Here is a 26,301-nt window from a genome sequence, read left to right as displayed (position 1 = left end):
CTTCCACTGATGTCAAGCATGATTTTTGTTTCTGTCCGACTTTTGGTTGCTCTCAGAAAATGAGTATTATGCGCAGCTCCTATTTAGGCAACCAAACAAAGCAATCTAGGCTTCTAGTGGCGGTCTAGCTTCTAATGGCAGCTGCAGTGGATGCAGTATATTGGGAAACCTGACCTCTGTGTTTATGTATCTAAATGAGAACCAAGCTCTACTGAAAAATCTGGTAGTGTCTAAGTGACGCAAATGGTGGGAAGGAACCTGGTGTCTAAGTTGAAGCACAGCTGATAAAATTAGCCCTTAATGTTTAAATGAAATGAAATAGCAAATTACAGTTCAAAACCATGCTATTTTCAGTGTAAATGCCTTCATTTTTATATGACTTTAAAAGAAAACTAAAAACACACCAAAAAAAAACCCCAAACCACTCCCTGGAAATGAGACTGAAAAAATTAAGCATTTCCAATGAAAAGACTTCTGTACGGACCATTGATCTACTAACCAGGACTGTGCTCCAGAGCACTCTTTGACAAGCTTGTGATAAGGAGCTGCCCTACTCCATCCTCCATTTAGTTTCTGGTCTTTCCTTAAACTCTGCTATTTCCTCTTTCAGGACAAAGCAATGATGAAGACCATGTCCGGTGGAAACTGCACCCTGAATGTGCCAGCCAAGAACTCGTACCGCATGGTAGTGCTGGGAGCCTCCAGGGTGGGGAAAAGCTCCATTGTCTCACGCTTTCTCAATGGTCGGTTTGAGGACCAGTACACTCCCACCATTGAGGATTTTCATCGCAAGGTCTACAATATCCGGGGAGACATGTATCAGCTGGATATCCTGGACACCTCTGGGAATCACCCTTTCCCTGCTATGAGGAGGCTTTCCATTCTGACAGGTGAGAAAGTGGGGGGAAGTTTGCAGATGGGGAACAGTGGGTGAAAGATTATAAGGATAGCCATTAGCTTGAAAACTGTAGACTGGAGATGACCATTTCTTGGGAGGTAGCTAAGGGGACTGATTGATTTTGTTGTAAGATGCACTTCTCTAGAGAGATATTTCCCAGCCAGGATGCTCCAGGAACTATAGGGAGTGCATTGGCCACAGAGGAGAAGTCCACCGGGTGAAGGTTAAAAATTGAGGTTTCACTGTAGTTTATTTCCCTCCTACCTTCCCCTCCTGCTCCATATTTTTTATTGCCATCACAAATAAATGGCTGAATAAAATATCATGGGCATAAAGAGCAACAAATGACAAAATAAGCATGTCATTACAAGACACAAGCAGTGAAAAACAAATGTAAAATGGACAGGAAAAGAATTCTAACCAAGAAAATCTCAAAGATTTTTTTTTTCCTAAAATTTCCAGCCTGATTCCCTTGATTTGATAATCCAGTAAAAGGATAGCTCTACTTTTACCCTTTCTCCTTGGTCCATGGTTAATCAAATGTGTTAAAGGGAAAAAAAGGAAAATGGTGTGTTCGCTTTGTACATTCTCATTGTCAAACATTTCCTGTTGTGAGCTAAGAAGTATTCTTTAATTTTGAAAATGACAGTGGAGATATATTCAGCCACAGCTCACAATAAACCTGCTTTCTGGATTTGCTATCTACCCCTCTAGCTAGCCAGTGAAACATGACGTTCATGTCTGACCAGGCTAGCGTCCACATTCAGTGAGGTCCTAAGGCCAGTTTCTGGCATGTGGTTGTGAGCTTTTGTCCCTGAAAGCTCTCTTAGCACGTTCCACATGAATGTCATTCAACAGGCAATGATTTGCATTATTTTATATTTGCAAAAGGAATTGTAAGTCAGGAAATGTCAAAAGGAAATGCCAGGGGATCTGTGTCATTTATGTATTTCTTTTTTTCCATGGTCTGTTTCTCTTAAGCAAATGAAATGACAGAAAAGCACAGCACACTGGGAAACCTCTCATTCCTAACTTAGGCATTTGGGTCTGACTAGCTGTAAATCTTCAGTTCAGGTGTTTCTTTGTGTATTGTGTAATGAAAAGGCCAAGGCTGAGTGGCTACTAGCTCTCCACTCTTCCTGGTGTCAGAACAGGCTGTGTTTTACACAGAGATATGAATGAAAGGAAGAAAAAAGAAAAGCAATGCAGCAGAGCTGAGATAGAAATATGTTTACAAAAGAGAGTAGAATGGAGAATAACTTGCAAGTCCAGTGCAACCTAGGAACAAAATCGGATATGACTGAAATAACATCATAGCCAAAAGTCTTTTCCATAGCACTACAGAAAGGTGTGGGGAGTTGAATTAAAAGAACTGGAATTAAAGTACAGCTGAGTGAATAGATTCAAAAGGACCAAACAAAAAATATGGGGAGGAGGTGGCAAATAAACCTATTGCTTTTTTAAAATTAGCTCCTCTGACACAGGCTGCAGCCAACAAGCTCTTACAGTATCTTTTTTTAATTGCAGGGGATGTTTTTATCCTGGTATTCAGCCTGGACAACAGAGAATCTTTCGATGAGGTCAAGAGGCTCCAGAAACAGATCCTTGAGGTCAAATCCTGCCTGAAGAACAAGACCAAGGAATCAGCTGACCTCCCCATGGTGATCTGCGGCAACAAAAATGACCACAGTGAAATCTTCCGCAAGGTACGCTCAGATGAAGGCGAGAACCTTGTCTCCAGTGACGAAAACTGCGCTTATTTTGAAGTTTCAGCCAAGAAGAACACTAATGTGGATGAGATGTTCTATGTCCTCTTCAGCATGGCCAAGCTACCTCATGAGATGAGCCCCTCCCTCCACAGGAAAATCTCCATCCAGTATGGTGACACTTTCCAACAGAAATCCTTCCGGATGCGCCGAGTCAAGGACATGGATGCCTATGGCATGATCTCTCCCTTTGCTCGCCGGCCAAGCGTCAACAGTGACCTGAAGTATATCAAATCAAAAGTTCTTAGGGAAGGTCAGTCTAGGGAGAGGGAGAAATGCACGATCCAGTGAAGGGGGCTTGCACTCCTGTCTGAAGTCATCATCCACATGCAGTGCCTTAAAGAAAAATGGTCTGTGGAAGCACAGAATGGGTTCATGGGGTTCATCGAGAAAACCCAACATGGAGAAAGGATAACTCTTCCTGCAGATTCTGCTGAGTCACGAATGTAAATAACATCGTCCTCATAAATGACTGGGAAAAGTCATATGCCTGAGATATGAGTGCATTTCTCTGTCTTTGTAATGTAGTTCCTCTTCATTCCCCTTTTTGTTTAAAGAATACAGACCCGAGAAGTAAAGACATTTCAACCTCATCCTTACAAAGGAGGTCAAAAATGCACAGAAGGCATTAACAGTTACGCAGCATGCAGCTCTTGCTAAGAGAGAGGAGGTTATGTGTGTGCGTGTGTGTCTGCGTGTCTGTGTGCATGCATGTGTGGAGCACTCCTTTAAAAAAATGGGACTTGCATTTCAAAGGCCAGCAGTCTCAACCGAGGTTTCCCAGATTGGGAGTGGACTCTATACACGGACGCATGACTAACTCGCTTCTGAGGGGACCTGCGTTAAGAAGAACTTGATTTTATGTTTGCTGGGGCACTTATCATTTGACATTGACATGAATGTTGTTTTGTATTATAGATTTTATTTGGGATTTGTTTTTTTATTGTGTGGGGGTGGGTTCTTAGCAAAATCAGACGGCAAGTGCGTTCGTTTGATATCAAAACAGTGTCTACTTTCTAGCAGTGAAAGGTGTTTTTCATCTGTAAACCTATGTAATATGTACATTGATTGAAAGTGAAATTGTTCTGCAAAAAGCCAATACATTTGACTGCTTTGCAAGCCTGGTGTGATATTGTTTCTCAAAGTAGCCACACCGACTCTGAATACCATAGTACAAATGCCACCCTTTGCCTTGCCGGCCACCAGAGCAATGGTTCCTTCCTCTGCCTGTATCAGCCGAGACTGACCAGATTCATATGTAGGCTTAGACCACTTCAGAGGCAGGATTGGGTTTTCCTTCAAAATTAAGAACTGAACGGTTGTAGGGCCAGCTCCATCACATTTCTTCTGTTAACATGCTTCTAGTCATTTTGTTCATGGTTTTCCCTGTTGTCTGATAAAGGTTGCCTTGATGGAAACCTTTGACCTGCAGAAGTCCTTCAGAACAGAAGCCTTGTGCTGGCTGTCCAAGCAGGGCTGAACTGGCTGGCCAGATAAATCTGGGGCTGTCCATTCACTTCTTACCTTTCTCAGCCCAGTCCAGGCTTCCTTGTCTTCAGCTCTCTCCCTGTTCTGCTTCTGGCTTTGTTGTTCGACATGCTCCTGTATGCCCTCAAAGCTCAATGTATTCTCTCAGATGTGAGCTTGCCACTCTCACTGACTGGAATGAGATGTGTGCACACATAACTGCGGGCAAAGCATGGCCCCAAGACTGTACACAGCAGTAAAGTATATATATTATATATACCTCAAAATGACCTTCAGGTATCTTGTCGCTCCCTCACCCTCAAATTCTGTTCTTGGCTATATCTGCCTTGCTGTGTCCTGGGCAGAGCTGTGAGCTAGTTCATGCTATAATTTGACAGGAAACCAAGAATGATGGTTGTCTGTAAAAATTAGCCTCTGGGCCTCAAAATCCCATATTCATTTATCAGCTCCACCCTTCATTGGTACTGTATATTGACTGGTAAAATACACTGTTCTTTTATTCCTGTTGCCAGAGCAGCACCTTTCAGACCACGTCCCCCTCCCTATCTATAAATATGTAGACGGTTTATGATTAAACCTGTTTTATTTATTAACTGTGTCCTGGTCCTTTTTACTTTCTCCAAGAATAATGAGGAAGGTCCTATTTTTTGTTGTGCAGCTACAGCTAGGCAAGTGAGTTGTGGGTTGAGAGCCCTGATGAGATCTCCAGTAAGTTCTGGAAGAGCCTTTTATGTCCTCCAGACACCAGCAGCTCCACATTTGTCTGTTTGGAACAGAACTGTGTCTATATCTACACATTTCTATCTATCTATCTATCTATCTATCTGAATGTTAACTTAAGTACACAGCTATCCGCACAGCAGAAGCAGACAGTTACTCTTTCCCATGCTGCCTCCAACACAAGACAACAACTCTGTCCTTCATGCACAGAGCTGGCATGCTGATCCCTGGTGCAATTTAACGTGGTCTCTGCAGAGACATCACTGTTGCTCTCAGCAGTCTCTCCATCTTACCATCTGCACCTCTGAGAGGGATGAGTCCTGGTCCCCCTGAGCACACGCCCACCTCTCTACACTCTCCACCCAAGTGCATGAGTGTTGAATGCACCAGTGATCAAGCTCTGGGACTCACATGCCACAGCGACATGGGGAGGGTTGAGTGAGAAAGGCATGAGCACTGGCCATTGGTTGGGTTAAGGGGCTCCAGGAAGCTAAAAGAGAATTCTTTGCACTATAGACCATGTGCTGCCTTACTGACCCTATGTCCACTCTCCCCGGCCTGCTGGATAAAGCTGAATTTTTAAAGAACCTTCATAATCATCAAGTCTCTGCCTTTGTCTTACAACACTGACCTTACAATTATTTTCCCTACTGTCCTTCCATCTCCACAAAGACATCAGCTTTCCTCACCTTTCCATGTCCTCCCATTCCTGCCTTTTCCACCACGGATATGAAGCCACAGGGCATGGAAAAACATTGCAGTGACAACAAGGGCACAAGAGTAGGGGTAGCGGGAGACCAAGGAGCAGGTGCTTACAGAGATATGCTGGATCCCATGGGAAGGCCAGTGAGCCCCAGCTTCACAGCCCAGCTTGGCCTGCCAATGCTCAGGGTGAGAAGCATCTGAGAAACTGGCTGGGAATGAAGGTGAAGCAGCATTACAGTCACCCACAGAAACAAATGGCAATAAGCAAGTAATCTTATTAAATTAATCCTAGTCTTCTCTCTGCATTTTGTTACTGATGGTAATTGCTTTTGAAGTTAGATTATCATGCTCCTGAGGACATTTATTTTTTTGCTTTTATTATATCATTACAGTAATTCTATTAATATTCATATATTATTGGGGTTTCTAGAAGTGCTTACAGCCCCTAAACCAGACAGTATATGTATCAGTTGTTTATTCACAGTTAGCAGCCATTACATTCTGTGAAAAGGGCTGGGACTGGAAAACAGAGAGCAAGGCTACCTGTCTGCACAGGGGGTATAAGGTAAGGCAGGAAGAGGAAAGGGGAATTGTTTCTTCCCTGCTGACCGCTGAATGTGTCTGACTGTAAGACAGAGCAGGGAAGGGGTTCATGGGAAACTCAATTACGTGGGTGCAGAAACTGCAAGACCCTGAAAGGGGCAAAGAGCAGACCTACAGCCAGGCCTTGGAGGCAATGGAAAGACAAACAACTTCTTTTTTTTCCCCCTTGGGATTCAAGGGACCTGCACAGAACTCACTGTAACCCAAGAAGTCATGAAAATGCACAGGACTAAGGGCAAGTCTGGAGGAAGGGATCCATCCAGCAAAGATGCTGCGAGCAGGTGTACCCTTATTTGGTCTTACCTAGCATAATTAAGTTGCTTTATTCCAATAGCTACCTTGTCCTACACTGCAGTATATAAAACCTAGCATTAGTGATACAAAGCCTCACTGATGTTTTTCGCGTACTTACTTTCAGGACAAGGAGCAGGGACATATACCTGACTGAGGATCAGTCACAGCGATGGGACAAGACAGGGATGAAATTTATTTTGTGCGTTGCTCTACACAGCAAGAAAGTCCTTGTCCTGAAGAAATTACAAGTCAACACATTATAGGAGCTACTATAAATAATAACAAAAATCTAATTAAGCCACAGGGTCAGTACAAATCAGGAAGGAAATGGTGGTCATGGTGAATTAAGTAAAAAATAAATTAAGGGTGGGAAGGGCAGAGCAAAAGCCTGTTTTGACATCCAGAGGACTAAATTAGGCTTCTGTTCTGAAGGATCCCCAGGAGGACTGCTGCCACCAGGCCAGCCTGATGCTAGAGAGAGGCTTTCATGGTGCAGCCTCACAAAGAGCATTGTCTCCTTGAGACCCCAGGGTGCAATAGGTCTGATTGTCTGGGAGGCTGAAGGGCTTGTTATTATCACAAAGGCAAGTAGGAAATGGTGGGATAATTTTTAAAAGGGCAGCAGAAGAGAAAAGAGCTTCAGAAGGGGGCTCACAAAGGTAGGATGGCAATAGGAGGTTGGGTGGATAAAGAAGAGAAAAGACAGGCTAGAGTGTATGCTATAAAATGTACCTTTCACCTTTATTTCATCCTTCTCTACACACAAGTCAAATCTGAAGACATTTTATTTAGTTTTTTTGTACTTCCTCAAATGTTAACCACCACTTACTGCTGTGTAGGACCCAGCCCACACCTCTCATCACACTTTTTGCTGCTTTAGCTTTACCCTCCTGTCATGTACCATATTGTGGGCTGCCTTGCTAGCCCTGTCCCAGTGTCTTGGCTAGGGTAGAAGGTTATAGGCTGAGGAGTTTTTGAAGTAAGTGATGATTATTTGATTTGATTTTAAATCATTACCACTCTTGGGGGTTTTATTAGCATTATTGTTTCTGTAAAATTACATGGTGGCAGGCTCAGAATAAAGGGTCTCCTTGGAAAAATATATAAAACTGATATAATGTACATTTTCCCCACTGGTTTCTATAGCAACAGCCTCTTCTCTGCACTCAGAAAGAGCAGAGAATTTGCAGGGGGGAAGATGAGTAGCAGTGGCTCTGCCCTAGATCTTTCACCTCTGAGTCCTCATGGGAAGTTCTCCTCCCTTCAGTTTCTGTTATGTGGAGAAACAAAGACCATCAGCCAGACCCACTTCGTAGACCACTTAATATGTCTGGTAAAGCTGTGGGATGGATATGCTACCATAGATAAGAAAGTAATTTCCAGGATATGACTGTAAACTGGAGCATTGCTCCCAGCACAGTACCTGACACGGGGAATACACATCGCAAACTACTATAAACCCAATTTCTGTACTCGGGTTTGGTTAGAGCTAGCTATGAGCCTTGCCCAACTTCTCTCTTCCCTATGTCTTTACAGGCCACCATCTGGTACAGTCAGAGCCTGAGGCTTCCCAGAAAAACATTTCCTTTTGCTCTCATGACAACATCAGCCAAAGACCTTTCCTTGCCCCTACCATCACTGGCAATCCATAGCATGCAGAACCACCCTAAGTCCCAGGCAACACGTTCCTAGAAAGTTATTGACAGTTTGGAAGGGGGCCAAGAACTAGCAAGAATAAACATTTTATGAGCCTGGAGGGATTGACTCGACTAAGCCTTAAGAAAACTCTGAAAGGGATAATTCTGTGCCACGTAGGTAAACAAAGTCTGAGAGAGGCTGGCTGAAAAGCCTTAGATGTGTTTGAAAGGTGGAGATGACAACTGAGACAGCACTTTATTTAGAGTCGGAGAGTGGGATATCTCAGTGGGAACAAGAGTATTAAGTAGGAAATTGTAGGCAAAAGAGCACGGCAGACTTTGGGGCAGTGGAATCTATTGGAAAATTTTCTAAGAGATGCCATGAAAGTCCCATTAGGAAAACACTGGGCAAAACGTTGAAATCTACATAGCCAACAGGGGTAACCTGGTGTTGCCAGTGGGCTAGACTGGCTGAGACAGTAGGTTATTTTGATTCCTCACACTTGTTTCTGTGATGGAGCCTGATCCCAAGTCTGCTTCAAAGAAATTTCCTCAGACTGCCTGTCCTCACCACATGCTCCCGACCCCCTAAGTGGAGGGTTCGTAGTTCACTAGTCCCCTCCAGTCAGACCACTAACAATAGAAACAGGACTTCTTACGTCAGACCCTGTTTTTTAGACCATTTCCACAAAGATCCCTGGACTGTTTGCAGCAAACAGCTCCTTCTTCTTGTGCATTTGTTTATTGTTCAGAAGTATTTGATGAATGATTTATGCAAACATGTCCTGCGCTTTGGCTGCAATGGATAACTAAGATTAGTTCAGATTAAACATGAAGACAAGGAAGGATGAAGTCACTGTGTTTCAGGACATCTTATAGCAAAGTAAAAGAATATAAATGAAAAAAAATTCCAACTTGAATGTGTCTTCACATCACTCTGACCTAGAGGGAAGAAAACTCCCTCTTTCCAGCCCATTCCTCCGCTCCAGGCTCTTGAAAGACGGATTTCAGATGGACTGTATTTATTCAAGAGTGTCCTCTTACAAGCATTTGGCTTTCAGCAGTTAGTATAGAACACCAACTCACACATGAGAGCACTGAATATTTTAGATTGGTTTTAGCAATATGTCTTGAGTCCATATTTTGAAGTTTAAAAAAAAAAGAAAGAAAGAAAGAAAAAAGGAAAATAACCTCTACTGTTTTGGTGAATGAAAGGGCGGGGCGGGGGCAGGAAATAAAATTCTGGCTCCAAGAAACAATTCCTTCATACATTGAGACCTCATCTGGAAAACTGCAAAACTCTACTAAACTGGGACTTGTGGTCTTTCTGTGTTAGACTGGGAACCAAAGCAACACAGAAACACAAGATATACAGTCCCAGCAGTGGACCCGGATCTTGAATTTCAGACCCCGCTAACATCAGGACTGTGACAGATCCCACCTAGCTCCTCAATGTCTATGCAAAGCTCCCAGGAGCTCCAGAGTTAAAATAAGTTAAAGTTACTAAAATAACTGGGTGTTAGGTACCATGGGTTTCTGTCTTACTCTTCAGGTCAGAGATCTAACAGCCCCTAGGAACAGCCCCACGAGTTTCCAGACTCTTTACATAATTAGCATCTTGGTTTCCCATCCCTGATAAAGGGCCAGCAGCACTCACAGGAGAGCTGAGAGAGGATAAACACCTTCCAGACTGCGAGGCACTTGGGCACCACAATGATGGATAAACACATTAAAAGGTGAAGAGGCAGACCAGAAACAAATATCACCTCAATCAGGAGCTGAGCTGCTGCAGTGCCAGCTACACAGGAGAGCAATTACATTTTGCATAATCCCTGATTTCTGCGCTACCTACAGTCTTGTCCTCCTCAGCATCTGCTGAGCAGGCAAGTCCCAGGAGCCTCAGGATTAAAATTACACACAGGCTATCCCCTTGCTCTTCAATCACTACATACCTGTGTGCTAAAGAGTAGTGTGCTGCAGAAAGGTTTTTGCTCAGGGACCCTTGGGTGGATGCACAGCATAACCTCTGCTTTCACTCTCTCTCTTCTGGAGAAACACGTGCCTCAGGGAAACGCAGCCTTGTTAAACACAACCAGGGGGGTGTTAGAGGATGGCATAGGGAAGATCAGTGGCATTGCTTTTGGCTGGTCCACAGCAGAATGTCTCATCTTTTCTGTCACAAAACAGTTTGTTCCATGCTGGGTGGCTCATTGCCAAGGTAATAAATGCAAGTTTCTAAAAAGAAATAAAATAAAAAGGAAAAATAAACACAGAGCAACAACTTGTTCTGCAAATTGACAGGACACTTGCCTAAGGCAATGGATAACGGGTGACAGGGATGAACAGCTCTCTTGTGGAGCCTTATTAGAGAGCAGACCAGAGCTCTTCTCAGATACTCTTTATGAGATGCTGCCATCTGGGAGAAATCCAGATTGGCAATTATCAGAGAGAACAATTCCAGCTGGCCACAACACTGCCAAAGCAGAAATTATCCCCTTACACAATGGCACTGACTCAGACTGCTTGCAACTTTTGTTGAGTTTGGGGCAGTTATACAAGGTCTGTCATTAGTCATGGTGGTATTTATTTCTATTATGGAGCCCTGCCCACAGATCAGGACCCAATTGTACCAGAAAATATACAAATGCACAACAAATAGAAAGTCCCAATGTACACAAAGGCCAGGGCAGAATCTTAGTCATTAACTACATCTGCCATATCAACCCTGTGCTTCACAGCATCTGTCTTATCCTATGATGGCTATCTACCTGTTTCCTATGAGCACCCTATCTGTAACCTAAAGTGAGAAAGAGCTGCTGTATGCAATATTAATCCACCACTTTCCCGATTAACATCTGAGAGCTAATTATTTCTGTAGAGACCTTGTAACGACTACATTGTGGTCGTAGCAGCACCATGACCTAGTATAATTCAGTAGTGCTCTTCCTTCAGCTGGACTTACTGAAACAGAGAAAGCAGATGTAAGAGTTATGCACTGTTTCCAAAATACTCATGGGATGGGTAAATTCTTTATTATTCTTGCACTGGTTCCTTGCAGTGGTTCCTGGCAGTCTTGCCAAGGAGACATCTCTTAGGTAGACAGAGCATCTCTGTGCCATGTTGGTGGTCCTGTGGTTGTGCAAGCCCCAAGCCAGCCATGGCTCAGGGTAGTTCAGACCTAACTCCGAACTGTGTCCTGTGACAAGCAGCGGAGCTGCCTTATATACGGCTGTCATGAAACTGAATCTGGGCAGGGCGAGGAAGTGAGGCAGCAGTGCTGACATTGCCAAGTCATGGCAAAGGCCTGCTGACTGCACTTTCCTTTAGTGACCAGGCGATGCCTCAAGGGATGTCTCCTTCTCTCCTGCCTCTGAGCCATGCTGGGACCTCCCATAGCTCTCAGGGGAAAGAAATGGGTCATATACTGCTAGGAGCAGGGTGTCTACCCACCTCTGAAATACAAATTGATGGAACAGAAGACATTTTTAGCCACTCACAGAATTTAAAGTCGAAAGTAGTGAAAAAGCATGGAGAGGACTGAGATTCTCCTCAGTGGCCCCTTTGTACTGCTGTAGCCCACACAAGAGCTGTTATTAGTCCTTGACCTCCCAGAGAGGAGTACCTCTGGCAAGGCTTTGGCAAAACAGTTAACTGTATCCTAAAACTTTGTTTCCTCCCTCCACAGCATGATCGTTGGAGAAAAGTCTGCCCTCAGATGCATGGTAAAACCCTTCCAGATGATGCTGATGCAGAGCATCCCAGCAGCAGCAGGACACTTTACTGTGCTAGACTGTGAGCAGATGTATAAAAAGTGAACGCCCTTGGTGGAAGGGAGAGCCTTAGGGATGTTTTTTATCCCTTCTTCTTGGGACTTGACACATCTTCCCCAATGCATTTTTCTCTTTTCAGACAAGAATTCTGCCAAAGAGGAAAATGTCTGAAAGCACCTCATTAATTAAGGAGCCTTGAGTTTTGCTGATTTTCCATGAGACTTCAGACTCTGAATTGACTTTTGAAAATGAGATGTGCTTAGGCTCGCTTCAGCACTTTCTCAACTTTATCCAAATTGGTTGTGTGAAGAGGGAGCATTTAAGGACTGAGATTTATCAGGAGGAAACATTGTTCTGAACCAAATTTCCACTGAAAGAGAAAACTGAAACGATGAGTGATTCTGCATGAGAGGTGCTTGAGTAGTGAAGGTTTTCTTAGTATAACAAGAACTGTCTGAGAGGCTTCTGCTTTCCCACTCATTTACATTAGAAAAAAAAGAGAAGCTTGCTGTTTCTTAAAAGAACTGAGACAAGGAATGTATTCCACAGTGAAATGTGTTTTTTTCATTTTTTTCCCATGGTATCTTTTTGACAACTAGGAATTAAAGCAAAAGAGACACCGGAGGCCCAAACATAATCTGTCATCTGTGCCCCCAGCTGGGTTTGGCTGGGTCTGTGTTCCCGACCTCTATCTTTTCCCTCACTGGCTATAGGAGAATCTGAAGCAAGAACAGATAAAAGAGCCAGTTTGATTTTCACTAGAGGTATGTGGGGTGCTCCAAGACTTTGAGGCAGTAGGAAGAACAGCATTAGCAAGTGAGTGGGAAAATTATCTCTAAATTAGCTCTGTGTCAGCTGCCATTCTTCTCTAGAAAGGTCCTGTCCTCTTCTGTTCCCCTCCAGCTTTTCACAAAAAGTCCAGACAGGGAAAGATAGCACCTGCTATTTCTAGCCCTCCTAAACTTCAGGTGAAAGCTTCCTCTTTTTTCTGCTTAGCCAGAATCAAGAGGAAACCAAATGGCTCTGTTGAGCTGTGTCTATACTGCCAGGTATTCCCCATTTTGCATGTCAGCCCTTGTGTTCTGACTGTCCTCACCACCTGCACATTGTTGCGTACTGCAGTGCCATGTTTGTGCCTGCTTGATGGCTTTTAGTCCGTAACCTTGAGGGTATGCTCAAGCCTGCTACCAGTCTCCACAGATGTATTTTCCAGAGTCTATTCCCTTCTGGCACTTCTAGGGAGATGGCTGAGGAGACAAGGGCTTTCCGTACACGTCACAGTGACTCTTCTCTGCAACAGGTTGTATCCTATCTCACAAAGCCATCAGATGTCATTTCATGCTATGGCAACAATACAGAGAGTGACAAAGGACTGCCAGAACTGAGCGTCTTCCCCTGGCTTGTCCTTCTTCACACAAGTAAACAGTGGTGCCAGGCAAAGCATTAGAAACTGTACTATAAAGGGTAAGCCTAGATTACAGAAGTCTTTCTGAATTTCCATGCCACACTGCTTATCCCGTGTCCCATACCAGACATGACACACTGTTTTGGTCTGCAGAGGAAGGAAGCCTGGGTGAATACCCTAAAAAGGGACTCATGGTATGCTCCAACAGATGCATAGCGTGCTCCAACAAGTCCGTTGTGGGGCACAGCCACAGACCATCCCAGAAATAAGTATACAGCCAGCCAAAATTACTTTAACTTCAGAAGTGAGAAGTCAAAAAGAGAGCACTGTGGGAGCTTTGCAGTGCTATGCAAGGCCAGTTATGCAAGGCTCACTGAGTAAACTGTGCCATGTTCAAACAGCTTGATCCTGGGATGCTTACAGAAAAGCACAGCTGAGCCCAGAGCTTGGGGTCAGCAGCCTCAGAGGGACCAGAGTATGTTGGCACCACACTAACAAGCTAGCAGGGTGACTTTAGGGACTCACAGGTCTTTGACACTATGCCAGCAAGGCAGCAACCTCACAAAGGCCTGACGCATGATAACTGGTCCAACAGTTGTCCGCTGTTACAGGAGACGTCAAAGTGGCCCATGCCTTGACATGACTCCAACTGAATATGGGCATTTAGCCAGAAACTGCTTTGTGGTGGGATGTACTGCCTGCCTGTTTGCCAGGAGGGGCTGAGAGGGAGCAGCTGAGTATATCGAAAAAGGTCAGGCCAAGAGGTGGCAAGAGTTAATCTTCAGGTTCCCCCAAAACGGCTAGAGTCAATTTACTTTCTGGAGCCTGGAAGGGGCAGAGAAGAGAATGCGCAAAGAAGTGTGCAGGAACTGGGAAAAATTAAGCAAACAGAGCTGTCACCGGGTGAAGTCTGTCCTGTGGACAGGAAATGTTTCTCTGAGATAGTTTTAAAAGTTTCAATTTCTGCCTCTGCTCCAGAGGCCAGAGACAAGAAGCCTAACTATTTTTAAAGATAAGTTTGACGCATTATGAAGGAGCTTGTGTGACATGATAGGCTGTTGCAGTCAGGAAATGGACACCCTGACCCAGAAGAGGCATTCCAGCACTGCGCTCCTGAGCTCGGGCTCTGGCTGTCTGCAGGCTGCACTCTCCTTCTGAGAAGGAGACAGGAAAAGAAAAGAAAAATAAGCCTTTAGTGTCAACTGAAGCAGAAGTAATTCTGAGGAAAACAGGAGACTTTGGGAAGCAAACTCAGATGAACAAAAAAATGTCTAAGGAGATGACTGTGTCAGAAGTCCCCTTTAACTAACTGACCAGTAGTACTATTCCTGGGGTCTGGGGTTTGACATCAGGCCAGCAGTAGTAGTTGGGCACCAGTGACTTGCTGGGTTGATGTGAAAGCACCAGCCCATGCAAGGTATCACAAAAGCCTGTGCCTCCAAATGAGCTGTAAGAACATGTTGCCAGGGTGAGCCCATACTAGCAAGTAATCTGATGCAAGCCCAAAAAGCTGGAGGTGTTGATCTCAAGTGTTAACCAAAGACACTGGAAACTAATACCCCAAAGACTTGCTCTTTTAAATCTGACCAGAAAACTTGAGAAGCTGAACAGTGGCTAAAGTGGCAACTTATCTATTGGAAGTACAGGTCTCATCCTTGGCTAGAAGCCTTGACTTCTTCCCCAGTCTGGGGAGTGCAGCTTCCCACCTCCTGTCTCCTCGCAGAAACAGCAAATGCACATTCAGGCAGGGGGAGACTAAGAAACAGGTGCCACCAAGAAGGCTGGGAGCATTACCCACTTGGGCAATTACAGTCTCTGGTGTTCTCCTGCTAGGAGGTGGAGCGACACAAGTCTCTGCCCTGCAGAGAGGGAGATCCTGTATGGGAGATTCCTGGCTGCTGCTCTTTTTTTGCTCCCCTCCAGCAGGGCTTATGCTGCCTCCATCTTTCCTTCTCTGGTCCACTGTCACCTCTCACCCCGACACAGAAGAAAGGGCTTTGAAGGTGGCAGTTGTGTTAGAGGGTTTACAAAATCAAATGCTCAAAGGCAAGAGGCACCTTGGCCATGACTACATTAATACATTAAATGGTGTCAGGGTGTGTTCCCAGACTCCAGAACTGAATCACCCACTCTGTTAAATTGTTTGTACATTCCCTCGCACAGTTTTGACCCGGACCAAGGAGGGGTCCTCCCAGACAATCCCTTCAAGCAGTCTGTTGATTTAGCCCAGGCCAGGAACAATTCTTCCTAAGGGGTTTGCAGGCAGCCGCCCACTTCTGGAGGGTAATGAGGTTTAATGAAGTGAATGCAGACCTTTCCATTCCAGTTGGTTTCAGTGCCAGAGAAAGATCCTACATTTAATTTTCTAGTACAACTGTAGCCTACAGTACCATTCAAGGAGCAGGGTAGAAAAGGTTACAGGGTTTGGAAATATCTCTGATGTAACCTGCTCATAGCATGAAACATCATCATCCTTCACATCTCTTTGATAAACAGAGCTGTGTCTGCTTCCTTCAGCTCTATCTCTGTTTACAGAATGGCCCACTGGCAAACTCATGGAAATAAATTAGAACAGGCATGAAACTCACCCTTTTGGAAGGTACTGCAGAGAAACAGCAGTACATTTCTACATGTAGGTCTCTGGAGAGGCAAAAAAAAATATGTGGTGGGGAGGAGGGAAGGAAGACTGCTCAAAAAGAAAAGAAAATGAGGTATGAGGGCAGGTCATACAGGACTAGGTTGCTGACTAACCATGCTTCAAGGGTCTCATGCCAATTTACATCGCCCCGCTGATGTTATGCAAAAAGCCTAGCAGTAGTTGCAAGTTAAGTTACAAACCTTCAGCTCCATTCATCTTTTGCATCAGAAGTACTTGGAGCACAACAGCAGTAAATTAGTGCCAGCTCTCCTGCTGAGATAATTCAAAGTATCTTTCCCTGCCCAGCAGGGCCTGATTTTTCATGTCGATTACATATTGTGATTAATATGAAGGCATTTGCTCATTTGACAGGGGAAAAAAACCCAAACCCTAAAACGTTCACCAAATAGGGATTTGGGGGGGGGGAAACTTGCTTTGTTTATTCTTCTCCACTCAGTGAACTGCTAATTTCAATGAAGAACTGTGCCAGTGATGGGTAGTGATACAAAGAGATTGATAGATCCACCCTATTTCACCCTCACATACCCATTGGGGTACATGTACAATCTGAGTGAGGCTTGTCAATCACCTCAGTGCTTGATATTGTCCCTACCTCCCACACCACTGATTAGTGTCACTCACCGAATGAGCAGAGAGGGCGCGGAGGCAGATTCTGCCAGCAGTAAGAAACTTACTTCAAATCAAACATGTGAAGTACAGCCTAAGATTCATGCCATGTAGGTGGAGGGGGAAGGAGAGGAAAACATCATTCCCTTGAAGGACTCATGGCTGCTTTTATTTTTTGTAAAAAAGAAATGGTCTCGTTTACTAGAGGCGAAGAGAGAAGGTAGGTTGATTTTAGGAGCACTGTGTGATGTCTTGCCAATGAAATGGTTCAGGGTCAGGGGGTGGGGGAATATACCAGGAAATTATGCTACTTGTGGAGGGTGCCTGTGAAGGCAGGTGATCAATATCCATCTGCCAGAGATAGCTAGATTGTCTTTATGGGATTAGCTCCATATGGCAGGAGCCCAAGAGACTCTGCAGTATGATACAGAGGTAGGGAAGGAAGGGGGAGGGAGGTGGGAGGCTGGTTTTCATGTCTGCATGCTGACAGCCAACATCTTGGAAGCTCAATGCAGAAGGCTTTTGCTAAAGGTTGGTCTAAGGAGAGGTGACATGTGGTAGCTAGAAATGGTGCTGAGCTGCAAAGATCGGAACTGGAATCTCTCCAAAGCTTGAGTGTGCCTGGGAGTTGGAGCTGTGGTCACCATCCTGTGAAGGGTTAATTTGGATGTTAAGGAGTCGGGAGGGGGGTTGGAGGGTCCCCAGTTAAATGGGGTTGAAGATGAAGAACAGGAATTTATGCCTCAGATTGGGGTGTGACAGAAAAATCTGTGTTGCTACGTGGTTATTCAGTGCATTTGGAGTCAGGACTTTTGGAGCAAAAGGAGGGAAAGTCCTATCTGCAGTGGGACAGAGATTTAACTGTAAGGTATGAGTTCCACCTTCTGCAAAACTAGGCTGTTAATATTGCTGAGATAGACACTGTGTGAGGCTTAGGAACACTTGCAAAAGGGTACAGGGGAGACCAAATACCCATCCCAAGAGATACCTGGAAGTCAAACAACAGTGGGCATGCCTGATGCCGAGCACCCACGACTTCCACTGATGGCAGTGAGATCAGAGCAGAGGAAGGGGATCGGGGAGGCTTGCGATCTGGTTGGACTAGGCTTTTAAAAGAGCCCGATCACTAGAGTCTCATGAGCTTTGACATCTGCGGGATGAGGAGCCTGGACAGGTCAATTTTGCTGTGGTAAGGGAAGAGTTAAGAAGAGAGAATGTAAAAGGAGATGGAGGACTGGCAGAGCTCTTAAGAGTAGGGGTAGATGCTCCTGCAGTCATTTGGAGGAAAGAAAGTACTGGGGGTGGTGGCTCCTCTTCCCAGCATTAGTCATCACCCCACCACCACCAAAGTCTGTCAGGAGCCCCAGCCCTCCTCAAGGGTCCTGGCAGAGGCAAGGTCAGCTGCAGGAGCAGGGCTGCCTTATGTCTATCCAGCAGACTGCTGCTTAAGGCAGCTGCCTGTCCTGCCTATACCCAGATCCACATCAACTTGCCTTTCCTGTAAGGCCTGTAAAACCAACAGCCTCTGTGCTATACCTGCCCTTTGCAGCACCCAGCACATGGGAGTCCACCCCTCCTTGGGGCTCTAACTACAACCCACAAAGCCATCACTACCATTAAAAGGCCATTATGTGATGACATACAATTAGGGATTACAACACAGCTTGATTCCGCACCCTCTGACATTGCTGACAAAGCCCTGCTAGGGCAGGAATCCTTTTTAAGGCACTGATGGGGTTCTCCACGTGACGTTCACACTTTGAGGAACTGATCATCTCGCTGTCAAACAAAAGCCATACGGCTGGATTCCATACACAAATGACTCCATCTAGAAATAGATGTCCAATTAAGGGAAAATATGTTTCCAAAAATCATTTTGTTTCCTACAGTTTATAAGCTCTCTTTTTTTTTTTTTAACTGACTTTTCATGTCAGTCAGTTTGGGGTTGGTTTATTTTTAACTGAGTTAGTAAACTCCTATACATGAAACCCCCTGTGTAGAAAGAACAGTCTCTGCTATTTGTTTTTGGTTTTTTAATCACAGAACAGCTATCACATTTTCCACTCCATCTTTTGCCCCAAAGCCTTTCGTGCTATTGTAATTCAATGGATCTAAGATCTGTTACAGAAGACCCAAAACCAGGGCCTGTGAGCTTTTAAGTGCTCTTAAGGATGATAAAGTGACGTGAAAATTTCTAAGATGAGGTAAGTGCAATGATCTAGTTTACACCCCTGAGAAAGTACCACGACAATCCAACTGTCCTGGCATGAAATAAATGACCTCTAATGAGGAAAAAAAGGCTGAGACTTCACAAAGCAGATCCTTCTTCCCAGCAGAGATCCCTGCACTCCTCACGTGCAATCATTCCTTGGAGGTGGTGAAGACAACAGGACACATGGAGACAAGAAAGGGAAGCTGCTTGGAGCAGGTGCATGCTAGGCAGGTCTGGTACCTTGGGGTATTTGAGTGCCACATCTTTCTTCTGGACTTTTCCACCTTTAGCAGCTCAGGATTACCGTTCTTCAGTGAGTGCTGGAGTCGGATGGAGGTGAGGGTCCCCGTCCTTCCCAGGCCTCCGGCAGGAACCGAAAATCCTCCCAGAGAAGCGTGCTTTGCCGGAGTGCTGGGCTGGAGTTGTCCAGCTGTTTTGGCACCAGGTTTCACCAGGATTTCAGCCCTCATTATTCCTTTGCTCCTCATCCCCCAATGCGTGCGCCTTGGTACAGGGCAACCACAAACGCAGGAGAGGCCAGCGGTGCGGGCGGAGGTGCCAGCAGGGGCCAGAGGACAGGGGAGATTCAATTTGCCTTCACCGTGCATAATATGGATTTGAGCCACTCTGGATATCAGCATGCAATCGGGGTCCGGCTGACCCTCAGTGTGGGTGCTCTCCCCCGACTGTCCGGGGGCCACCTTGTGATTACTGGAAGAGAAGGGAAAAGCATGCTGCCAGTACCCTCAGAAACATTTAGGAGTCTGCAAACCGGTGGGAAACCATTATCCCAAAGTCAACCAGCCTCCTAAAACCCTCGCCGGGCTTCTGTTTCGCCACAGCCCCTCCGCGGGGGTTGGTGTGCGGGAGAGGGGCTCCAGCGGCCCTCCGCAGCCGGCCGGCGGGGATGTGTGGGCACCGCAGCGCTGCGCAGCCCCCCTCCTCCCTCGCCCAGAGACTGCTGCATAGCTCCGTAGACTGTCTCTAGAAGAGGTTGGGAGAAAAGAGAAAAAAAAAAAAAGGAGGGAAAAAACCCACAAAAAACCGCGGTGACCGCCGGGCCTGTTAACCCGCGGCCGCCACGGCTGCTCGCCGGGGTGGCTGTGGTGAGGGGCGGGAAGCGGCAGGACGCCATCTTGTGGCGCCTTCCCCACCAGTGACAGTCCACAGAGGCCGGCGGCTGGCCTTCGCCCCCCCGCGGACCTCGTTCCCCCTGCCCGGGCGGTCGCTGTCCCCCTCCGTGCGGGGGCCAGGCCCCCACGCCGCCCTCCCTCCAGGGTGCAACCAAACTGTGGATTTCTGCACGGAGGGACTGGGTTCTTGGGGGGGCAGGGAGGAGCTGAAATGCTAGGGAAGGACTTTTCACCTTTTTAGCGACGGCAAAAAAAAAAAAAAAAAGAAAAAAAAAGTTGTCTTGACCCCAGCACAGCTGGGTTGAAAGTGGTGCCCTGAAATAAAGCACAGAGGCGCCATCTTCCCATCCTTCGCGCACCCCAAGCCAGGGGAGCACAGCTGTGCAAGCATGGCAGCTCCTGGGGCAGCCCCTCCACCAGCTCCGCTCACCGGCGGCCACGTTTCTCCCCCCAGGACCGAGCATGGTATGCAGCTTTCCCAGTGGACCAGGGAGGAATTTTCTGGAAAAAAAAATGGTTCAAATTAGCAAATGCCGGTTTGTTAGACCTCATGCTTGTCAAGGAAAACCACTTTAACCACTGTGAAGCCCGGTGGTGTGCTGCTAACTAAAAGCCTGAGTAACTGCTCCTTTGCTGCATACGCCAGGTGGGCAAATTCTCAACTGGGAAATTAGATAGCGGTAAGGTCTTCGTCTACGGGCAGCTTGCCTTGGCAGTGTTACAGGAAGGTTTCCATGGCCCAGCATGGGGATTCTGGTCAAAGTAAGAAGGGAGGCAAAATAAAAGTCTCTGAGCAGCTGTCGAGCAGCTGTCAGGCAGATACCGTCTTCTGTGCTCACCTCAGAGGGCTCGGCCGACATTCGGAGAAACGATGAGGATCCCAAAGCTCAGGAAGAGAAGATGGTGAAAATGAGTTCTCAAGCTTTATTCCAAGCATAGCCCCGGAGTGCAGCAGCAGAACTGAAAGAAAGGTTTGGTACCTTCATTTCTGAATGAATTGTTCTTAGTCATTGGCCTCAATGCAATGAGTCAAGGCTGAGAGAGTAAGAGCACCTGCATTTGAAAGTTTCTCTTCCCAGAGAATGGTTTGATGCTGTTTGGCTTGACTGCAAATGTGGCAATGCAACCCATCATATCTGCTAAGTGGAGGGAAGTCTGTTGTGACAGTATCGACCACAACATCGTCTGTATAACTTGGCACCCCTCACCCGACATTCATCTTTGCACCAGCATCTTTGGTGTACCTTACAAGTGCAGTTATCTCCTTTGGATTTTTTTTTTCTGGTTCTTTTTTTCAAAGATGACAACGTAGTTAAGTCAGATTTGGCAAAGGAATTGCTTGTGTACTCTGAAATAAACATGAGAGGTAAAGATCTATGGAAAATAAACTCTTGCATGCAGTTTCTTTTCTCTGATCTCCTTAGAAGCGTGTTTCAAGTTCTTCAGGGAAGGCAAATTCCCTCCTGCCTATAGGTTTCCCAGGTGGTGCTGCTGTTTCTGCCAAAGAAAAGGCTACTTTAGACCAGAGAGCAGCCTCCTATCAAACTAGGATCCAAGTCTGGGTTTGAGCTCCTCTGAGAGGTTACAGTTCTCCTAGCCCAATGTTGTAATATGGGCTGCCATATGGCATGGCATCAGGTGTGGCACTCCCTAGAGAAAATATCTGTCCTTCTGTTGCCTTTCCTTCCCCATCGCAAATTCACATAAAAACCTTTCCTTAAAATCTGAGACAGTGAAGGGAATTGCAACATTTACTCCAAAATTCCCCATAGAAGAAGCCTTTGAACTTTCTATTTCTGTTCTTTATGACATCAGTGCAAATGTGCCTTAGACAAGTCCTGATAAGGTTCTTCATAGGAACTCTTGTGCTCTGTGTGCTGCATAGTGATACACAGACATACATATACACTCTGGCAGAGCTAGGTATGAACCTCATGTCTTGGAATATCTCATCTCTTTGTTTCTTTTCCTGTACCTTGAAATTATCACATCCCATAGTCATGCACATGTTTTGAAAACATAAGGAGCTGTTCCACATCTCCTGCTTTGTCTGCATCCAGTCCTCTGTCCTCTCTGGGTTAACTCTTAACAACAGTCACCAGAAGTGCTGTAGTGGCCTTTCTGATCTTAAACTAGAAAAACAGATTTGTTTTTTTCTTTGGAAAGTAGTAGAGATCTTCTGTAACATCTGAGGTCATTTTGTCTGTCCTTCAATATGGCACAGCTAAAGAATTTCCCTCCATAAACTTTGAGTTGAGCTCATAATCAAGCTAATGTTCAGTGTGTCATACCTTTTTTTTATCTGCAACTGAGTTCAGTTTTTTTGAATCTTCATCTCCTCTCCCTGGCTGCTCTGTATCCAACCCAAGCTGCCTCTTATCCTGACACCTTCTATCTGCTTGAATCACTCTTTGGAGTCCTTTGTGTCATGGTGCCTATTCCTACAGATACAGTGTGTTGTCTTTCACGACCGCTCAAAGGAGTTGTGTGGAGAACAAGTAGATCCATTTGAGTTTATTTTGTGTCTGACTGGTGTTGCTTCTGTACAGTTTAAAGCTGCATTGAGTGTATGAAGTCATGTAATGAAATAATGTCACATTACCTTGTGCAGCAGAACGTAGCATTTGGAAGCAAATGAGCCAAAGTCTGTCTTTTGTTGAAGTGTATGGCCTTTTCTGGAGCAGGTTACACCTAGAAGAGAAACAGCAGGAGTCAACAACTGCATTTCAGGCAGGCTATGCTTACACCCAGCTTTTCTTGAGGAACATTTTCTTGAGGAACATGCTCTACAAAACTGCATGTGGTCTTCTGTAACAGTTATGTCAATGCAAAGGTGAACCTCCAGCAGAAAACAGGCAGATAGCTTAAGGAATGATAGTCATGTTCATCTCATTTTTTCACATTAGTGTAGAGTGAAGCAGATTACTTTTACCTTATTGGGAAATGGTCATGGTGCAACCCTCACTGGCAAGAACAAGCCAGCTCAGCAAGGTTGTCTAGGTCTCTGTGGAGCTGGGACTATTCATCTTTGGTGCCTTGTGCTTTGTCCAAACACACTGTCAGCCCTTCACCAATTATAATAAAAGTAATACCTCAAACAGATCGAAAGTTCTTCATTGAGAAAGGACATTCGTTCTTTCCTTTTCAGACAAATGATGTCTTGTGGAAAGCTAGGAAAGATGCTGTATAATGAAATTATGTAGCCAGTTATCTGATTGTGGAACTGACATAGCCCGTTGCTATGTCTGTGGTCAAGAAGCAGGCTGAACCTGAAGATAAAAATGTCCTTCCCCCCACCCCAGTTCTCATTCCAGTGTCTAACCAGATGTCCAACATCTGGCTAGAAGTTGCTGTGTGGGCAGCTGTCTCACACCTGGGGCATTGGGCAGTAACAGTTGACTGAGTGGGAGAAAGATTCTGAACCAGGGGTCTCAGCTGAATAACTGTCTTGGTTTGAAAAGAACTTTAGGATTTACTGGGGGGATTGGGAGCAAGAAGTCCCTCATACTTGGGCCAAACAATATCTCCTCCAGTAATGCAGGTGACAACATCCCAAGGAAATAAAGAGAAGAAAGAACTAGAACTAGTCACTCCTAGTTAAAGATCTTTCTTTTTTTCTTTCTTTTTTTTTTTCATTTTTCCTTGCTCAGTTCCCCAGAGGACTGCTTCTTGAGTTCGCTGTGCTGTGGTACCAGTTGTGACAAACTGCTACTTGACTAATTTTTGGTACGTCATTCATAATCTTTCTCTGCAGCCTGGGTGGGCAAACATATTTCCCATTCCTATCCCTGTCACAAGCCAAATCCCAATTATTCCAACATATTTCAGGGAAAAAAACCAAACAAACAAGTGATGTCATGACAACTAGTTTAGTCTATACTGGGGTTTTGCATTAATTACTCCATGAAAAGGAATTTTCTTAGGAGACAATGGTCTACAACTCAGGAGTGGAGCAAACCTTGGTATCATGTGATCTTAGCCTTCTCCTCTGAGCCCCCCGTGATGTTCACTGTTTGTTTGTGAACTGCATGGTTCCCTCTACCACCACCTAGCTGAGCATGATGTGCACCAACAGTGTGGCTGCAAGGGAAAAACTGTCCCTTGTTAGTCTAGGTGGCTCTTTAGTTTGGTTGTATCATACTGACAGTAGCTCATGTGTCCTGAATTAGCCTCACAAAGCTTGGTAAAACACAGGAGAAGCCCTTTTGGACTAGCAAAACCGAGATACAGAACCTACTCTGGGAGAAAAAGTGGCTATTCTCTTCCCTGTGGCCCACACCTCTCCCAAACAAAAATACTTTGCTATTGCTATGCAAAAACTAGGGGCTTAAAAATTTGATTCTCAGCCACATTTTTTTTTCCTTCTGAGCAAGCATAAATTGCACTTGTTCTTACAACTTCCATGTCAGTATGTGGCCTACAGGAACAAGGCTGCAGCTGTGATGCCACAGTACTTTATAGTATTGTGCATGGTACTTAAATGCTTTATTTCTTGTTTCCTGTTCGAGGGTGAGATCATTTCATTAATCCAGACACTGAAGAGATGGACACAGTGGAAAAGCAGAGTGACAACCCAGTAGGGAAAAGAAACATAGAATCATAGAATGGTTTAGGTTGGAAGGGACCTTAAAGATCATCTAGTTCCAACCCCCCTGCCATGGGCAGGGACATCTTCCACTAGATCAGGTTGCTCAAAGCCTCATCCAGCCTGATCATGAACACTTCCAATATTGGGGCACCCACAACTTCTCTGGGAAAACTGTTTGACTGTCTCACTACCCTCATTGTAAAGAATTTCTTCCTTATATCTAATCTAAATCTGCCCTCATTCAGTTTAAAACTGCTGCCCCTTGTCTTGTCACTACAGAACCTGGCAAAAAGTCTTCCTCATCTTTCTTATAAGCCCCCTTTATATATTGACAAGTTGCAATAAGGTCTCCCCAGAGCATTCTCTTCTCCAGGCTGAATGATCCCAACTCTTTCAGCCTTTCCTCATAGGAGAGGTGCTCCAGCCCGCTGATCATTTTTGTGGCCCTCCTCTGGACCCACTCTAACAGGTCCATGTCTTTCTTGTACTGGGGACCCCAGACCTGGACACAGTACTGCAGGTGGGGTCTCATGAGAGCAGAGTAGAGGGAGACAATCACCTCCCTTGACCTGCTGGCCATGATTCATTTTATGCAGCCCAGGATACAATTGGCTTTCCAGGCTGCAAGCCGACTTTGCTGGCCCACATCCAATTTTTCATCCACCACTATCTCCAAGTCCTTCTCTGCAGTGCAGCTCTCCTTCAATTCATCACTCAGTCTGTACTGACATTGGGGATTGCCCCAGCTCAGGTACAGGATCTTGTACTTGGCCTTGCTGAACTTCGTGAGGTTCACATGGGCCCACCTCTCAAGCCTGTCACGGTCCCTCTGGATGGCATCCCTTCCAACTAGTGTATCAGCTGCACCACTCAGCTTGGTGTCATCCGCCAACTTGCTGAGGATGCGCTCAATCTCACTCTCTATGCCATTAATATTAAATAGTATTTATATTAAATGGTATTGGTCCCAGTGTGGACCCTTGCAGCACACCACTCGTTACATGGTCAGGACACACCACAAGGACACCACTCAGCCTCCACAGAGTGCATACCTAGTGCAACTTTTGCTCCTTTCTCCATTTGCTCCAGTCTCACCCCAATGAGAATAGCCTAACAGGGAACAACTCTGATGAATATGAGTCTTGGTTTACACAGGAATTTGTAGCCAAACCTTTACTATCCAGAATTCTTAATAGCCCTCCCATGGTATCTCACCAGGCTATCGTCCAAGCAGAGAAATGCTGCACTTGGCCAGCTCTGACACCAATCAGTCTAGTGCAGAGGATGAGAGATAAATAAAGGGGTTAGTAAAGAAAAAAAAACCCAAACATCTCAGCAGTTTCTCCTATAAAAGGATGTGGCCAAGCCCCTCTGGTTTCCTGCAACACTTACCCACCCATGCAGCTTTAAAGTTCATGTTTAAGGATCACCTGCTGAGTTGAGAATGAGTTTGCTGCTGTTAACATAGGACTGAGGCTGGCAGTCATATCACATGGATTTAGCTGTGACGTCTTTGAGGGTGCAGAGCTGGGCTACGAGAACAGCAGTGTCTCCTTCTCCTGGAATGCACTCTAAGGGGGAGAAATGAAAGAGAGTGAATATGAAATAGGGATTATAAGTTGCAGCAAGACTTCCCCAGGAAACCTAGCCTCCCTCCAAGCCCCTAACCACCAAAGAAGGAGCCAAAGCCCATCTTCACATGGGAGGAGTTGGGTAACTCTCGCTGATTGGGATGGAGCCTGGCCTTTGAGCAGCAACACGACAAATTCATTTTGACTCATTTCCGCGGATATCTGCTTCTACTACCTCTGCTGCGG

The 26,301-nt window shown here is 45.4% G+C and overlaps 2 protein-coding genes across 19 annotated transcripts in view; one reads left to right on the top strand and one right to left on the bottom strand.

The window, feature by feature from the left end:
* Positions 1 to 4,741, top strand: part of RASD2 (RASD family member 2) — a 9,555-nt gene extending 4,814 nt beyond the window's left edge. Inside the window, exons 2-3 of the mRNA XM_030041161.2 lie at positions 611 to 890; positions 2,426 to 4,741. Coding sequence (XP_029897021.1) covers positions 620 to 890; positions 2,426 to 2,955 — 801 coding nt within the window. The 5' untranslated portion in view covers positions 611 to 619 and the 3' untranslated portion in view covers positions 2,956 to 4,741. The remainder of the gene's footprint in view (positions 1 to 610; positions 891 to 2,425) is intronic.
* On the bottom strand, positions 2,772 to 26,301 carry LOC115352650. Of its 18 annotated transcripts, none has more exons than XR_003927212.1 (10): positions 26,156 to 26,301; positions 25,877 to 26,055; positions 25,537 to 25,756; positions 22,499 to 22,587; positions 22,188 to 22,337; positions 20,736 to 21,244; positions 17,540 to 19,474; positions 15,875 to 15,926; positions 10,064 to 10,346; positions 2,772 to 2,883 (listed from the first exon to the last, which is right to left on the bottom strand). XR_003927212.1 is itself a non-coding variant. In XM_030041156.1 (7 exons), the coding sequence occupies exons 2-7, from the start codon at positions 25,882 to 25,884 to the stop codon at positions 18,913 to 18,915; spliced, it is 867 nt and encodes a 288-aa protein (XP_029897016.1). In that variant the 5' UTR covers positions 25,885 to 26,055; positions 26,156 to 26,301; the 3' UTR covers positions 18,573 to 18,912. The 18 variants fall into 18 exon arrangements, 4 of the variants coding, with proteins under 4 accessions (XP_029897016.1, XP_029897017.1, XP_029897018.1 ...); XR_003927213.1 differs by lacking the exon at positions 22,188 to 22,337 and having other exon boundaries at positions 20,736 to 20,931; positions 21,141 to 21,244; XR_003927210.1 differs by lacking the exon at positions 22,188 to 22,337.

Source organism: Aquila chrysaetos, chromosome 17 (assembly GCF_900496995.4).
Source record: "Aquila chrysaetos chrysaetos chromosome 17, bAquChr1.4, whole genome shotgun sequence".
NCBI classification, from domain to species: Eukaryota; Metazoa; Chordata; class Aves; order Accipitriformes; family Accipitridae; genus Aquila; species Aquila chrysaetos.
The sequence above is the reverse complement of the archived record's forward strand: the minus strand, read 5'-3'. Positions and strand labels throughout refer to the sequence as shown.